Consider the following 15,818-nt stretch of genomic DNA (forward strand, 5'->3'; position numbering starts at 1 on the left):
CGAGCATACTTTAATCCTGTACTTTCAGGCTTATGTAAGCGTATTGCCATTTATTTTACAGTTATTGAATTTATAACCCCGATTCCTTAATGTGTTTCTGTTGGAAAGTTGTTGCCTTCTTCATGCTGCTTATAGATGCACTTTAAGTCTTTTCTGAATTATTTCCTGTTTCATGTTGCCAGCAAGGTAAGCGGACTATGTCATAAACAGAAAAGTACAGAAACACCATATAAAAGTAGGAAAGTTATCACACCCGTATTATTTATTCACATTAACTCCACGTGTGAGAATATTGGACAAATTATTTAATCTCTTCCTGCTCCTGTAATTTTATTAGTCATAGTTTTACCACTAAAACTTTTCGTGAACCATAAGAACAATGTAAAAAATATTGCCAAATTCTATAGAGTGACGTGCACCATAATCAAACTCGATTCCTATTTAAATTCCTATTGACTTGTAGATAAATATATTGACAACTAAAAAAATATAAATAGTAGAATATGATTTAATTGTACGGAAATACAGATAAATACACAGACAGACAGAACATTTCTACCGCTTCCAGTTAAAAATATTTGGCTCGCTAAGCAACTTTTGAAGATAACTGAAGTGAAATTGTAATACCCTAATAAGGTAATTGCAACTTTTGTAATCATGGATGAGAAAGGTTTAAATTCATCAAAGCCACATACAAAGTCAACCCTGTTTAGGTGCGTATTTCCCAACACATCTTTATGTTTTTTAATAAGTCAAATTTGGCTCCTTCAATTAAAACTCTTGATTATTGTCATTTCTTTGTACACTCGAGGAGGTTCAAAAAAGTATGTTGTAGTTAGCTGGTATTTAAGACTTATTTGTTTGCTTTACGGTTAATTATATGGGTTATAAGACAAATGTGATCTCTTTTGAACCACCCATTTTTACTCCCCGGAGACTATCGATTTATTTCTTCGAGTAAATATCTCTATCAATTCCAAGAAGAACTAGGTGCGTTTTTATACATTGAATATTGTCTCCTGGACCATTATTACAGGCGATCTGGGGGGATTTAAATATAATTATACACCTTAAGTGTTAGACGAGATATAAATTGTGTTAAAATTTTTTGTGATGCACCATTCTTTATTGCAACTTTATAAGGTAGGATATCTAAAGTTAAGAGTTATATACAAATTTAATTTTACTGTAGCTACTATTTTCTGTTTTAAAATTATTAGTTTTGTTACTCATTTTCAGATGTTTTAATTTTGCACTCATACACAGCAGTTTGTCACACTAACAGTGATAACCTTCTTCGTTTAAGGCTTGTTATTGGCGATGAAAGGTTTGAAAGGACAACAGGATTTTGGAATTTTGCCTTCGGTATATGTTAAAAAAATGTATAACACAATGTTTCGAGGATTGAAATCTATCCTCTTCATCAGGTGACAAGATAATTAGTACATACAAATTAGAACTAGAAGTTATGGACAGCCTATAAAATAGAAAGGAAAATAAAAGAAAAAAATTAACATACCTGAAAACGTGCTTGTAACTTGTATTCTGTGCAGTGACAACGTCTGTGTTTATATTCTTTTGTTTGGAATCCAAGGAGTGCTCGGGTACGTTTAATATTTTCTCTGTCTTTCTTTTCTTCTTTTACTGGTAGTCCATTGCTATACATTCTAGTTTTTACGTTTAAATTATCTTCTCCCTTGACGAAGAGAACGGATTTCAATCCTCAAAACGTTGTATAATACGTTTTGTAACACAAAGATTGCAAATTTCTGAATTACTATAATCCTTCCATATCCATTCCTATTAGGTATGGTAATTGTGGAGAAAAGCACATTCCGAGAGCGGGGACATAATCCGCTTGTTTACATAGTGGGACCATAAAGAACTTACGTTATTTGTCACAACGCCGTTAACTTGGCCGGCCATGTTGCTATTGATTTACTATATTTCACTTAACGCTCTCATTAGCCCACGTAGCTGTTTGTTATCGTGTGTAGTACGTACTAAATAGTTCCTCTGTTCTTCCGTTGCTAACAACACAACATTATTGCATTGTAAAGGGACTCGAGGGGAAAGTATAATGGTATTGGATCGGAAGAAATAAAGTAGCAGTATTCATACAAAATTACGTCATATTTCAGCCAGGAGAGGATGTGATGGCCCTCATATTTCACCTAATATAGTCTGCACTGCGTCAGGGACGTCTTCAAGAAAATTGAGATTTATCTAGGACACAATTTGTATGACTGAGACACCGTACTGTAACAGGAATGGTAATGATGTTCTCCGTACGTAACATATCTGTCAGTGTGCAAGCCACTCAGTTAACATAGTCTGCCTCTTCGAATTACGATGTCCTTCATGAGTATCGAGATAACAAGGCAGGAATATGGCAGGACATCGTAACAGGGTTTATTAAGTTTCAAGTTTTTGACGTCATCACAGTAGAATGTAGTAAATTACATCAACGAAAAGTCACCACCAAATATACTAAAAGTAGCCCTGTAATCATTCCAAGGAGACAGCTGCCTCCCTCAACCCCTCCCGAGCTAGTTGGAGTCTAAAGACGTATCCTTGGCGACCAAGATCAAATAAAGAATAATATGTTCTATAATCATTTTACATTTTTGCTGTATAGAAACGTCAACCTAATCTTAGGTTAATTCGTTTTTGAAACATCCTCCTGCTTCATGGCATGACGAATGAAAACTCAATGTCAGAGCATGACCCAACTCTGAGTTTTTACTAAATTCTATAAAATGCGTCTCACAGTTCTCTAATATATATATATATATATATATATATATATATATATATATATATATATATATATATATATATTAATTTGTTTATAACAATTGATTTATTGTAAAGGAAACAGGATCTTTCCTGACATTTCCCATCGTTCAATGATATAGAAAATCAGTAATGCTTTATTTCGAAATCTAAAATTTAATCTCTTCTTCAATTAAGTAACTAACCTAAAACATAATTACAATCTAGTTTACAATAACAAATCATACCAGAGCGTTGTGACACGCAGTCAGGAATACAACCACAATGTTGAGTGTCAACTTCAATAACTCTAATCAGGCACTTAATAAAAACAAACACAACATTAATTACTAAAACTGAACTGCAGAATATAGGTTACAATAGGTATGACTCCGTCGACCAAGTACCTACAACTGACCAGAGGCCAATAAATAGTAAATGGCAATTGTCACGGCAGAAACAAGGGTAACTTAAAATGAGGGAACGGGTTTTAATTATTTCTTCATTCTAGATGAACTTCTTAAAACCATACTGTGGCTCCACATTGGTTTATTACCTAATTTGTTTGATACTTTTGGTTATATTTTTAGTTTATTTTTAAAAATCGTCATTATCTCGGCTGATGGTTGACTGATTTTTTGTACCACTCAAAAATAGCAAATGTACGGAAAAATCCTATTTCCTTTACAAATGATATCCCACGAATAAGAAACACGAAGTATTTCCAGTAGCGTTCCAACTAGTGCTAACAATTATAGCCAAAATGGAAAAATCCTATTTCCTTTACAAATGATATCCCACGAATAAGAAACACGAAGTATTTCCAGTAGCGTTCCAACTAGTGCTAACAATGATAGCCAAAATTCCAACGCGGCAGCGTTGGCGCTTGTTACGTGGGCTGTAGGTAATCCATAAATCACGCACAGCGCCATAGTTAACGTATGGTTGGCAGTGACCGGCCGCGGTACAAAGGTGAACTGTTCTGGCCCAGGCGGTCAACTTGTTTGATGTATGACTTGGCCGACCAGAAACGTTTCATCACTTTTTGTGTCAGTTGTCACCAGCATATAATATGGATGACCCACATATCACTTTAAAAATATTTATGAACTTGAAAGGAATGCTGCAAAATTACATGCACTAACTGATATTTTAAATACGGTTTGACAACTAATTGAAGAGTGCAGTTGACTTCAAAAATTAAAAGCTATAGAGAGAAATTTTGATTATTTATGTGTATTCTGCTTTTCATATTGTTTTGTTGGTAGAGTTGTAAAGACTTGTGAGGTAAGCGAGTTGAAATTAAAGCTACTTTATGTTAAGTAATTTATAACGTTATCATTTTAGTAATGCTACTAAAATGGTCCTGGCTGTTACAATATATTCAGAACAATTCAGAATTTGGTTTTTACCTGTTGAATCTGGATTAGTTAGCTTTCGGTTTATTGATACCTCTTCGTCACAAATACAGCGTTCCAATTATTCGTCATTCAAAATTTTGCATTTTACTTTTTTTCATTTTTGTTTTGCATTATTTTCATTTTTCAATTTTTTAGCCGAAATTCTAACTATTTTTCATTTTAGATCTTGAAACATACATTGTTTAGTAACGTTATGATGACATTATCAGAATAGAGCTACAGCACTTCTGATTTTGTTTCACTCAAGGTGGTATTCATAGAAGAAATCGTAATTCGAAAATTATACAGTGCCTCAATCCAATTTCCGCTACCTTTGTTTATGCAACAAGTCGGTCGATGTGGAGAGTTGGACCTGTATCTCATAACTATGATAATTAGGCATGCATATTTCTTCATTAGCAAGGCTTTGCGCTGGTACCGTGTTTCCTCTTGCTGCCGTTTGAATATGTAAAAGTGTCAGCTGGCAGAGAGTCGGCCACAACAAAGGCAGGCGATAATTTCACTTTAACGAAGAGTTCATGAGATAAACAATAAAATTAGTACTTATGAAATATTTGATTCAGTTTCATTTAGTTTCTAAATGACACCGCGTGAGGCGTAAAAGCGTCGCTGAAATTGTAACATTTGAAATATAATTTTTTCATTTTATGATGGCTAAGTGGTATATCGTTATCCTTATTTTTTTATAAATTTGTTTATTCTGTGATTTTTTCGTTACGATCATGGTGTAATACCAATGACAAATTAACGTTTACAGTCCCTCGAGTCATGGCTGAGTGTTAGCGAAGTTGGAAAGTTAAGAGTTACCATTGTACTTTTTTAATGTAGACAGACATCAAGATTATACTGGCAACAATTTTAACAAATTATAAACAGTATTTTACCTAACCATTTTAATAAATGCTCTTCGTGCATTTGTTATTGTAAAATGGTAAGGTTTACCGAGCAAGTAGTAAACTTCCGCGTGTGTTGTCAAAGTAATCATGAGAGCGTTTCATCACGGTTGCTCAGACATGAAGTTGTCTGATAGCATCTCGTCGACCTTGGCTGTGATTGTTTGAAATATAAACGTGAAATAAAACTTTCCTACACTTCACCACGTGGCATAAAACAGCACAGACTGTCATAGCGAAGTGTCCTTGAACTATGATTGTATCATATATTTCAATATACGGTAGACTGTTTGTTGTTCTAGTTAAACATAAAAGTCTGAGTTCGTATTTTGAGAATGACATGAGTTAGATATGTTGGTGGCGGTTTTCTGTGACACATGACGTCTTCACTGAACCCTCGGTGACTTTTTACTTTTTGATTTCTTCCTTATCACCCTTGGACGGTAAGAAACTAATCCATATAGAAATAAAATCCAAATTTTAGTGGCCCAAACTCTTGTTTTTCTATAAAGAAAGGGAGGCGCCAATCTCCTTTTGCTTTACTTTGCTCTAATTATCTGCGCTTGAACCTTAAGAAACATAAATAAAAAGACATCGGGAATCCCTGTCAACTGGCCAAACAGCATTTAGAGTAATAGAGGCAGATTTATCGGTGTACAGGCCGTTTAGCAGTAACTGAGGAGCTATTATATTGTTTGTGTAGCCAGTGTAACGGCTAGTGGATCTCTGCCCTGTGCCATGTTTTGCCAAACTGTTTGCCAAGATCAGATCAGAGCCAACTGGTCACTCCCAGTATTTGGTATGTGCATTTGCGTTATTGTTGTTTTTTATTTTCCCAATATGTCAAATCATACATTAATATAAAACTAGGTATCAAATATTTAAATGCACAAACATCAGTTATTTGTGAATGTTGAATGTAGCTCCAGTTTTACCTTCCTCTTGGTGTAGCGCCTGAAATCTGAAAAAGTCAAAGACATCACTTCTGAAATTTGGAGTCAAGCTCGTCTGAAGAGATCCAAAACAAATTGGCAACAAAGATCAAAACGAATCATTTACGCCGTTTTGACACCTAGGTCAGATTCCAGACGTTGCACTAATATGAAGGTGAACTGGAGCTAAACTCAACATTTACATTGAATCAGCCCTTCCCAGCATAGTTAAGTTGTTTTTATTAGTTACTTTTAAGTTTAATCAAATTAGTTTGGACAACTTGTAAAACGAATTGACATACATTTATACTTCCAGAGGTATATCAAAAGGTGTAAGAATTAAGTATTATTTAATTGCACTTTCATATCCCTTAATACTCACAAGAAATATTAAATTGTCACATATTTTTCAAATATTCTGTGTTATTTTCTTTCTGAGGAGAGTAAATAATTAGTATCACTTTTTTAATCACCCCATACATATACCTGCTTAGACCATATCTGTCTATATATCCTTAATAATGTATTTAACAATGAATCAAGTCATAATTTCTGAATGTGTGTTTATTAAACAAAATTATATGCGTTAATGTACATGAAAACAATTTTTTGTATACAAAATTTATCGTTATTATTTCAAGGTAATGAATTCTGCTCTTGGGCTAAATTTCAACACTATATAAGTACGAAATTCATTGCCAATTATTGGATTTTGGAAATGTATATTAATAATTAATGTAATTATGTGAACAATCTTACTTTTAATGAAGGTATTATTTGAAGTTTGGTTTATGGGAAGCTTTCGGAGCGATATCCTTTCGGGATTTTAAGCTCCTAAGATGTCAGTCTCTAGAAGGCCAGCGTTGTAACTCGTCGTATAAAATGAAGCTAGATATTAAATATTAACTGCGCTATTTACTTTTTTCTCCCTCTGTCTCATATTCTCAAACCGGATTCATAAAATGATGAGTTTAGTAAGTTTGAAGTTATTGATTTTTGTAATTCAGTTTGTTGTTTAATAGTTATAAACCTTAGGCGTCAAAGTGTGTCAGGGGAATAATAAAATCAATATACTTCCTTATCATTTGTTCCATTCCTGTAGATCTTCATATGTTTATTTTGTTTTGAGAGGTTCTAAGAAGTATATACTTCGGGAATGTACGATGTTCTTCAGAAAGATGTAATAAATGTAATGTTTGTAGCAAACAAAATTTAATGAGGCCTACCTTCATATAACTTTTTCATTCTAATATTTTAAATTACGTAATATACATTAATATTAATTGAAAGTTGAATTATAATTTAAAATTAATAAATAATAGGTGGGTATTTACTATTTTTAAAGCTTCATAATCAGACCTTTTGCGTTTGTATTTCTAATATATGAAGTGTTAAATGCATTCTTCCGAATAAGTATAAATGTATGTATATGTATAAATATAAGTATTTGTGTAAAGTGTAAAAGTGTAAGACATCTTTATAAATGTTTATTATGAATATTTTCTTAATCATTTTAAATAATTTTTAAAAACAACGAACAAATAATTAAACATTTTTGTATACAACTTGGACTACAAAAATAGTAAAATAAAAGTTGGAAGACAAATTAAATTATAACAGGTTTTTATTTTGAATCCAATAAATGCTCTAAACAAATCTTTGTTCCAGTGAATTCTTCCTAAAAAAGGTTTTTATGAATTTCATTAAGTAATCGAACTTCTGTGAGAGTTAGACTTAGTTTAAAGCTAGAAAATAAAAGGATTCAACTGCGTGGTATTTTTAAACAGTATCTGATCTATTTCCATTTAGTGAAGTGAATAAAAACTAGACTTGTTTGAAAGGTTTTGATTATCCTACATCAGGAAGTGTGTCTCTAAATAATTCTTCAAAGCTGAGTCTTTTGTTAGTTAAATATTTTATTTCATCTCTGAGTAAGAGTTCACAAACTGTTATTTATGGTGCGTCTCGTTAGTATTCAAGACTAAAGATGTGATCAGGAGAAGTATTGAAATCAGCAGAACCATTACAGAATGTAACGAAAATCTACTGAAAGATATTATCATGCATGTTTTACGGTGCTTGATGTAACTGTTCCAAGAAACGGTCTTTTACCTCGAACATCTATCAAATTTTACTCCACGTATGCTTACCTTCATTCAAAACATGAGCACTTGGCTGAAGGAGTAGCTAGTATTGTATTACCGTGCTTAGGCAATGAGTGTAGTTTAATTAATCATAGAGTGTCATGTTAAATTGTGATCGGATCGTATAATTTTGTTTGGAAGCATCTCGATGGTTAAATTTTTATTTGGATATTGTACACGATGCCGTTTACTATTCATACGTTGGACCGTCTTGTGCATTACATGTCACTTGACGTACACGATGATCAACACTAGGAAGCACCGTGATCCCACATTAAACAGATGATTGGTGGTATTTATTTATTTAATTATTGGATCAACGGTAATCCATTTCGTATATATCTAAGTAACAGATGGTGTGCCAGCTATTAAGAACTAAGAATAAAATAACTAGATTATTTCATTGATATAATACTTAATAAATAAGAAAGCAACGATGCATAATAATTAATAAAACATCCAAATAAATATAAAAATCACTAAAATTATAAATAATAGGAAAACAGAATTACATAATAACCAAACCTTACGTCGTAATAAATATATAAAAATAGTTACAATTTACATGGAAATAAATATCGAAAGCACCTAAATGTAAATAATAGGAATCAACCTTATATAACAACCAAAGCTTATATCGTAGTATATACGTGGAGGTACTTAATTACAGCTCAATTTATATCAATCTATCATGCACATTAAATAAATTCCTGCAGAGATCTTCGAAACTATTAATAATAATAATAATAATAGTGGATGGAATTACAATAGTAGCAATTGTATAATGATGGAATTGTATAATTTTGCATGATTCTCTTAACACCTCATTAAGTCATGAAACTTTTTAAGGGGAGCACTTCGTAAAAAATCTCAAAAAATTACAAATTTTTTTTTTTTTTTTATTAAAGTTTGGAATTTCCCGATAACAATGGTGGTATTAAATTTTTTTTATGATGACTAGAAGTGTCCGAAATATTTTTTTTTTAAATAGGCCCTGCAGGCAGTTTCGGGCCTGTAGCAGTCACACTTTGAATGGTGCTGTTATAGTACTAACTCGTTGCAGTCATGTTCATTGATTTGGTTGGCAGTGACAGTTTGTTATGTCAACAACTTACACTAACCAACAAAACATCTGTTTTATATAACCATTGCTTATAACCTAGGTAGCATACATGTTTTGGTTACTGACATTTCTGTTTTAGAGAGAGTGAAAATTACGTAAAATGATTATGGTTTTTTGTGAGTTTAGTGGAGAGTTTCTGAGTATTTTTTTGTTATAAGTGTAGTGAATTTTATAATGCCACGTTCAAAGCCTGCTTTCAAGAAACGCGTTTTCAAAGGAAATCAACATAACCCTCCAACTAGTCCCTAGGCCTAGTTTCTCAGGATCAAGTAACAATCGAGGTACCAATACTCCAAATGTGGATAGGCCAAGACCTCAATAGTGCATCTTCTAAGAAGGTCAGTCCTTTTTTGAAACAGTACCAATTGAATGAAAATGATGAGTCTGAAAACTGTATAGTTAATATAGGATTGTTGAATGAGGCTCTTTAGTAACGTTTCAGTGTGTAAAAATTGCCATGGCCAACTTGTTTACAAAGTAAAACACATTGTAGGCCTAGCATCAAAAATTATAGTCAGCTGTTCTGATTGTGAAAACACTATTACTGTGACAAACTCTGAATTAGTCAGGCCTAACACTAATCAGAATGAAGCAAAGTCTGATAGGCCTAACACATTTTATGACCTAAATCTTCGTTTGGTTTATGCTATGCGTAACATAGGCAAAGGTAGAGTGGCTGCGGAGAAAATTTGCGCTTTTATGAATCTTACACCTCCGCCTTTGAGATATCATGAACATGAGCATTACTTGGGTTCAATTGCTGAGTTAGTGTGTAAGAAGTCAATGCAAAAGTGCTGTGCAAGAAGCTGTATCGGATATAATGATGGTTGCAGAGACCTCGCTATAGCTGCTGATGGCTCATGGCAGAAAGCGGGGTCAACCTTTCACTAAATGAGTGGTATCAGTGACATCTTTATCAACCGGTAAGGTCCTAGACATCGAGATTTTATCTAAATATTGCAGATGCACTAATAGACTAAACAACACGCATGGTGATGGCTGTATCGCAAACTTTGAAGGTTCTAGTGGAGCCATGGAAGTTGCTGGAGCAGTCGCAATTTTTCAGCGCTCGCAGGCATTGTATGAGGCTCGTTACCTTGAATACCTTGGTGATGGAGACAGCAAGGCGTACTCCAGTGTATGCGAAGCCAAGCCCTATGGTGATACTGCCATAACAAAGATAGAATGCATAGGCCATGTCCAGAAACGGATGGGATCGAGATTAAAAAATCTAAAAGCTAAGACTAAAAACACTCCCTGACGGCTCACGACTTGGCGGCAAGAACAAGCTAACAGATTCTGTGCCATTATTCAGCTCCAAAAATACTACGGATTGGCAATTAGACGCAACACAAACTCTGTTGAAGACATGAAAAAAGCCATTTGGGCAGAGTTTTTTCCATGTGATGTCTTCTAATGAAAGGCCTCAACATGGATTTATGTCCAGATGATGAAGAAACCTGGTGTAAGTACCGCAAAAGCCGTAAAATCCAATGAAAACTATGATCATGGCAGCCATTTTCACTTGCCTGAAAACCTAATGACATTTATTAAACCTATTTTTCAAGATCTAGCCAATCCAACTCTACTGGGCAAATGTTACTAAGGGAAAAACTCAAAATCCCAATGAGTCCCTCAACAATGTCATTTGGACCTACATACCTAAAAGAACATTTGTGGAGATTAAAACTTTGAAATTTGGCATATATGAAGCTGTTACAGCTTTTAATGATGGCTACATTGGCAAATGCAAAGTATTTCAAGAAATAGGAGTGTCACCAGGGCAGCATTTTATTACAGCAATGAAAAAGCTTGACCGGCGGCGAATTTGGAAGGCAGAGAAAGCTCTCAAGAAGATATAGAGAAAAAAATTAGACAGAAGAAAAACTTACTAAAAAGAAGTCTGGAGGATGAATATGAGGAGCAGGAAGGAGATCAGCCAGCCTATGCACCTGGAATGTACTGAAAAAGGTAATAAAGCAGTATTTTTTTTCCGTTTTTTGTGTTTTTCCGAAAGTTGCGGTTTTTCAATACAAAAGTACATTTTTCTCAAAAACTACAAATGGTAGGAATATGAAATTTTTTTTGTATGTTTGTAGCACTGTTTTTACATATGTGGAACCACTAAAAAACATCACATTTCACTGAGTTCAATATTTATATACATACATATACACATATTTATATAGGTTTTTGACCAAGCGTTAAAACAAAAATATATAACTTTTAGGGTATATGCCAAAAAAAATTTTTTTTTTGGTTCCACGTGTTCCCCTAGAATCCCTCTTTAAATGAAAAAAAGAATTATGAAGATACCTCAAGTAGTTCTTGAGATAAGTGTACCTATGTTAACATTACGAAGATAGGGCGAAGTGCTCCCCTTAAATGCTGTTTAAATAGAAATGTGAACAGGTAGAGATAGATCGCTTGGTAAATGTGTCGCTCCAGCACAGTTAACAAGCAAGAATGGGGAGATCCTGCTGGGATCACCGTCATTCGACCTCGATTCGATGAAACAAACAATAATTAGTGATAGAAAATTTCCCTAGTAACCATTACTGATTGCGGTGGCATTTTAATGCTTTTCATTATTTAGATAAGAATTTCTGATAAAGCCCCCCCACTGGTATCTTAAAAGCATTGATTTCGATCGCGATTGGAGATTCTTTAGCTTCTTCTGAGGAGGGCTTCCTGTAATGCAAGAGTTGGGATCCATGGGTTCTTTATGAAGATCATTCACTTCAGTGATGTTTGGGTACCTCTTGTCACTCAGGTAATGTCATCTCCTTCGTTGGTTACGATCTTAAAAGTCTAGTGCACATAAAGTATACACCTAAACCAATTTACTCGTGTATAGTACACATTAAACCTTTAGTAAAGAGTGTTACTAAGTCCGCTTGAGAGCCTGCTATAGTGGCAGCCATCTTGATAGTGCCCATGAAGAACCATCTTAAGAACCATGTTAAAGTCTGCGCTCTTTTACGGTCTTAATGTTAGCAGTAGATAGCGAGGATGTGCTATATGAAAGACGTAATTAATACGCATCCAAACGCTGTTTAATTTATACATATTTTACTAGTTATTTATAAAATATAACTAGCACAACTTCATTGAAGGAGGAGCACTTATTATTGGAAAAACTATTTTCTATTATTTGATAAAAGAATACTCACAATTATCCAATCATTTCACACGAGGCCTTTCGACATGCCATACAAAGATGCCATCCGTCAAGTGTGAATCAGGAATTTGATTCAATTTGAAAGGCATCGTGTGAAAAAATAAAATTATTGGATATCAATAATAGAAAATATCAAACTTGTTTTCACTTCTATATATTCAAAGAAAGTACGCTTTACAAAGAATTAATATATCTTTAAAGTGACACCTCAAAAAATAGTATGGACGTATAAGGTTTAAAGTTGTTTTTATTATGAAAAACTCGTTCGTTTTACTACAGCCAGCTCTTAACATGAAAAAATAGTTTTATAACAGCCAAAGTGTATGTATATGAAAGAAGCTTCAGGCACAACATTTATTTCAATATAAAATTCTACACGAGCATACAGTAGGTAACCTACTAACAGCAATCATGACAATTGGCCAATCATTGCCCAGCCAACGGGAGTTGTTTGGGGTTTTATTCTCACGTCCCTTCGTAGGCGATCATGTGAATTTGGTCAGAGTCGACGATGGTCCTTGAGGTCTAGTAATAAAGCAAGATAGCGGTAACTTCCCGACTAAAGTAAACGATTGCGTTACAAACGCTTAGTATTAGCGTCACGCAACACGTTCTAAGCGAGCATACATCAGACCGCCTACTGACGGCAATCACGACAATTGGCCAATCAGTCCCCAGCCGCCGCCGGGAGATGTCGTTTGGGGTTTTACTCTCACATGATCAATACATTCACAACTGTAGTTGGTAACCCCTTTTTAAAATAAATTACTTTACTACGATTGTTAAAATATATCCTACAGTAAACATTTTTAATATGGCCCTCAACAAGACAATTTGTTACGCAATCAGTCAGAATCTTTATGCATTCGTTCACCTAAAATTCAGTGCAAACCGTTTATTAACTTAAAAAGATGTTCTTTCTTTTGTTCATTTTTCTCTTCAACTTATCTAAGACCAGGATTCAATATTTATTACCCTGCAAAGTTTAAAAAGTTAGTTCACCATATTTTTTTATTGTTGTTGCTTCTTAATTTTGAAATTAAATAGGCAGATTTTTATTCAATCTACCTAAAAGTGCACATCATTACCTTTTAAGGGCATAAACGTTGTCAGCCATAGTAAGATTCGAATACCTTACACTGTGCTTCCGTTAAATGGACATCAATATCAAAATATTTAAGGCAATTACTTCATATTAAAATATTCTATACTAGAAACATTCGGAAAAAAGTCAGAAATAACGTTATTTCTGTGCTCGCCGTTGAACATGGCGTATTTTGTATAACTTTACGATTTGCTTGCCTGAAATTGAAACTCATAAGATTATATGTGCCAAGACAGTATTATTCATGTCTTGATTTTATAGATTTCCACTAGATTAAGCCTCTGTTAGCTTGTCCGCGCAACATTTTATTATAGACGATCATTTGGAGCAGAATTTCAAATAGTGCTGAGTCAGCTTTCCTTGTGAATCAACATATTTTTGTAATGTATGTTTTATTCTCGCGGGATTCAAAAAATCTCGGCCACTTTCCAGAGTTAAGAGTTAAATAAAACTAAACACTACATTTTGTTAACTGGTCCATGTCCCTTTCTTCAGGATTTAATATACACGTTAAATATCGAGATGTATTGTTTGGGAACTAAAACACAAATTTATATAGTTGTGTTGCAAATGTATATCTAACAATTAGTGTAGTCTTTAAAATTCAGGTTAGATAACTTAAGACGGCTTGCTATATAAATTCCACTATTCCTTGTCTGAAACAACGGAAATCCTGAAAAGGGCGTCACAGGATGGTTAAATTTTATTATAAGGAAACAATTGTTTTATTCTAAATCACATTGTACAGTAAATTAAGTTTATATTGTAACGTTTTACAAACATGCATGAGCATTTTGAGTGCAACTCTAGCAAAACGTAATATCTATAATAAAACTTTCAGAGTTTTCTGCCGATTTGTGGCCTTTTCAAAAACCTGTAGCCTTTATTTGCTCTGCCGCAAGGCATTGGGAGTTTATATGTTCCGTTCTCCATTCCAGTTGACCACCATATTGAATGCACCATTGTTGGTTGTTTGGTTAACCACTGCTTCGTTCAAACATCGTGTTATGCCTGGTTGGTCTGGATTTCAGGTTCTGAATTTAAACGTTCAACATACTGTTGTATATTTATTTTAAAATGAATCGATTCCAAAGTGTAGGTGCGAAAGTGTTTTGTGTTCAACGCAACCATTTGGGCGATTCAGAGATATTTGAAACATGAGCGCTTATAGAAGAAAACTAGTCGTTATATTCACAAGTTTTATTTCATTTTTGGTCAAATTCTAAATCTTTGAAAGTTTCTGTGACACAGTGTGTTTAGCTAAGGAAACTTCGGTACATAATATTAAACTTATCATAATTTCAATTAGAACCCAAACTCATTTCAGATTTCAGTGTGAGAAACTAATCTGATGTATCTCAGATCATGAATAAAACATGTGAAACATTTCCTATAAGCTGTCTTCATTACAAAGTTGGTAAATAACTTGGAACTCGTGTATGATATAATCGGAATGCACAACTAAAATTTGAATAACCACGTATAAAGTGCGGGAAGACTGAGAAGATATCTCAGTGTATTGTGTTATCAGCGATAGTGTGGTGAAGTGTCTAGTGCCGTTAATACACAACAATGAACTCCTCGCTGCTGAGTCGACGTCTCAAGAAGCGGAACTCCGGTCCAATGGCCATCCGTCTACGGCACCGGTCAGAGTGCGACTCCCCACTCCCCGTGTCAGCCGGAGCCGAGGTCTCTTACTTCTGGAACAACTACTCCATCTTGTGAGTAACTTTGGTGTCAAACGTAGTTGTGACGATTTACAGGTATTATGACTATTGGTCGGTTTATTTTCAAGAGCATTCCACTCAAACAACGAATTTTTAAAATATTACCACATACGATATTGGTCGAAAGTTTTATATTTCTTTCTTTACTCCATCCTATGAAAAATATTGATGGCATATACAATAATAGTCTTGAATTCCCAATGTTCAAGATGGGTTTCAACATTTTTTTCATGAATTTTATACTCAAACTGCCAATAGTTTAAAATTAGGTATAATTGATATCGAACACAAGCTTGTTATTGTAAACTGAACAACTACTCCATCTGTGTTCAAACAACGTAATAATCTCGAATTGTCAATGTTATCAAGATTGATCGATAGTTTATACAGACTTTTATACTCAAACAGCTTAAATTTGTAACAATTTGCTTGTATGATATAGTTGAAAGCCATCCGTTTTTGGAATAACTCATTGTAAGTAACCGTGGCTTGAAATAAAGTAGTGAATCTTGAATTG

General features: G+C 34.0%; 1 protein-coding gene across 7 annotated transcripts in view; it reads left to right on the forward strand.

Moving 5' to 3' along the window:
• The window catches only part of LOC124357879 (cAMP-specific 3',5'-cyclic phosphodiesterase), an 809,095-nt gene that overhangs the window by 509,377 nt on the left and 283,900 nt on the right, over nt 1–15,818 (forward strand). The window contains exon 1 of one of the 7 annotated variants that reach the window (XM_046810015.1): nt 14,910–15,295. The exons of the other annotated variants lie outside the window; for them this stretch is intronic. Coding sequence (XP_046665971.1) covers nt 15,147–15,295 — 149 coding nt within the window. The 5' untranslated portion in view covers nt 14,910–15,146. Of the gene's footprint in view, nt 1–14,909; nt 15,296–15,818 lie in introns of those variants that run through there. 7 annotated transcript variants of the gene reach the window in all.

The sequence above is a fragment of the Homalodisca vitripennis genome, chromosome 1 (genome assembly GCF_021130785.1).
Source record: "Homalodisca vitripennis isolate AUS2020 chromosome 1, UT_GWSS_2.1, whole genome shotgun sequence".
NCBI classification, from domain to species: Eukaryota; Metazoa; Arthropoda; class Insecta; order Hemiptera; family Cicadellidae; genus Homalodisca; species Homalodisca vitripennis.